At 37.9% G+C, this 2,542-nt stretch overlaps 1 protein-coding gene across 1 annotated transcript in view; it reads left to right on the forward strand.

Annotated features, from left to right (window-relative positions):
- LPCAT1 (lysophosphatidylcholine acyltransferase 1) overlaps positions 1 to 2,542 on the forward strand; it is a 50,270-nt gene that overhangs the window by 45,676 nt on the left and 2,052 nt on the right. The window contains exon 12 of the mRNA XM_010141997.1: positions 1,462 to 1,600. Within this exon, the coding sequence (XP_010140299.1) occupies positions 1,462 to 1,600 (139 nt within the window). The remainder of the gene's footprint in view (positions 1 to 1,461; positions 1,601 to 2,542) is intronic.

Consider the following 2,542-nt stretch of genomic DNA (forward strand, 5'->3'; position numbering starts at 1 on the left):
AAAGAGAAGTTTGGTGGGGTTGGGTTTTTCATTGTCCTTTCTCCCCTCTGTCCTGGGTTAGTGTACAGGAAGATATTCACACAGGTTATCAGGAGCCATTGAAGGATCTAGCCAGTTCATGAATGTGTGACTTTGAAGAGGTGCTGTCCTCTAGCATGTGCTACTTTTTGCAAAGAACTTTGTCAGTTGTTTTCAGCAATAAAGTGCAACATTTCATGTCGCTAAACAAGTTTTCAAAGTGGAAACGTTTAGTATATGGCTTAAGAACTTGAAAAAGAGGAACTACTGAGCCACCGAAGTTCTAAAGTAGTGGGCAATTAAGAGGAGAGGGGGCTTATGACAGGCAAGTTGAAGAGCAGCACTCCAGTCTTAGGAAGCAGGATGCATAGCACTTAAATGCTAAGGAAACTAAAGGGTGTTATAAAAGCATCATATTGGCAAGATTTACACCTTACCATCAAGCATCACCTTCTGTAATCACTTGATCTGTTGAAATATAGCAGGTTTAATGTCTCCTTGCCCTTACTCCTTATGAAACTGTGAGGGATAGGTGCTAGAGAGAAAACTGTAAGATTCCTGATTTGAGCATGAATGTTATCTTCCACAGAACTTCAGGTTTTTTTATTCCACTGAGGCATGCTGTCTCATGACAGCAGCTTCTGCTTGTGTGATAAATCCACCCTTACGCCTGTTTTGTTCAATCTTGTCAGTTCCCACCTTCTCAGTGTTGTAGAGAAACTAAAAGGAAGTTTCCAAAATAGCATCTTTTACATGGTTCAATATTTGCAGTGTTGTCACACTTGAAAATGACACAAGGATGTTTCAAAACTTTTTTCTGTCTCAATTTCCATTGCACAGGCAAACTGAGTTATTTTAGAATGTTTAAACATTTCCTAGAATAAGTATTTGTACAAAATTATAGGCCCATCACTGTATAGGGTAGGATTCTCCTGATTAATAAAATGTCATTTAGATGTAGGCATTTTATGCAAACTGGCTGTCAAATCAGTTGGATTTTGGTCGAAGGAATCTTGAGTATTACATGTGACCAGTGGAAACTATCTGCTTTAGGCTGGCTTAAATATTTCTCCTGATTCCAAAGACTCTCTTGGAATTTGGACACATAGCTCAATGGACTAAAAATTGTTCTCAGTTACATGTCTGCAAAACATGTCAGTGTTAAACATGTTTCTCTCTGAATATTACTGAAAATCCAGTGGTTAGGCAAGTAAACATTGGGAGGGGGGTGGTGGTGGTTCTGAATACAGCAAGCCTCACTTTCTAAGCGTACACAGGTGAACTAATAACCAATGCTTGCCCTTATCGACACTAATCGGATATCTGTAGTAGATCACATCAGTCTGAGAGTGATTAGACTTTCCAATACCAAATTTTAATTTTGCACTTCTGTGGTACTGCATTCAGCCTTGCCCTGATTTATCTTGCTGTCTTGATTCATAGCTGTACCAGTCAGAAAATGGAACTATAACAGAAGAGGATTTAGATCATATTCTGAAGACTGCTATGGGTGTGTCACAGATCAATGTTACACATCTTTTTAGAGCTGTAGATGAAGAAGAAAAAGGAGAGATTACGTATGGTAAGTATTTTAAATGGATCTGAACTGTCACAAAACGTCAAAGTTATCTGAACTCATGTTGATTTACAGACTGGTTATTTTTATTACACTTTTAGTTGACTTCTTGACTTTAATATTGATGAAAGCACTGCAGACAAAGTAAATTTACATTTAAAAAAATATTTGAGTTTCACCTTTGGTATCAAATGTCATGTTTACATGTTATCAGCAGTTTTCCTTTCCATATTAAGTCAAACAATACCTGGATTAGCTCTTTCAGCATATTCTGTTCTGTGACTTCCATGTATGTGAATAAGTGTTTTTAAGAAAGCTATCTTAGCTCTATCCTGTTCTTTGTCTCTTCTATCTGTTCCCCTCTATTTCTGCCCTCACAGAATACGGGGGATATGAGACTTTATACTCCTGTAATGATTTCTCAGCCTGTTTGAAAATGTCACGAGCTGGGGGTGGGGTGGGTAGGGTGGGAAATGAGGGGGTATTAATCAGGCTGCTCAATATGTCATCTGTCATACAGGTGATGTGGAGGTGAGAAAGCTGCATTTGAAAAATCATGAGATCTGGGTGAATAGATTATGCTGGGAATCAAAGTACTTGTGTGTTACTTCAGATTCTTTGACTTTTGTGCAGTAAGGTTCTAAACTTAGTTGTATCATTTAAATATGAAGTTGTTAATAGCCGACATCTCGCGTATCTCCAGTAGAAGTGCTTATAACATGCCTTTAGGATAATCAGTTTGTATTTAATTTGTAAAAAGCTTACCAATTTAGACATCGGTGTTAGTACATCACAATTTCTGCACTAGAAATCCTGTTTCGATCATACAGTAGGTATGTAAAGCTTCAAATACAGAACTATTTTAGAGTTACTGGAATGAGAATCATTCCCACTGCCCTCCCCTTTTTTCCAGACTGCTGCGTCTTGTCTACTTGATTCCTGCTATAT

Source organism: Buceros rhinoceros, unplaced genomic scaffold, assembly GCF_000710305.1.
Source record: "Buceros rhinoceros silvestris isolate BGI_N320 unplaced genomic scaffold, ASM71030v1 scaffold18698, whole genome shotgun sequence".
NCBI classification, from domain to species: Eukaryota; Metazoa; Chordata; class Aves; order Bucerotiformes; family Bucerotidae; genus Buceros; species Buceros rhinoceros.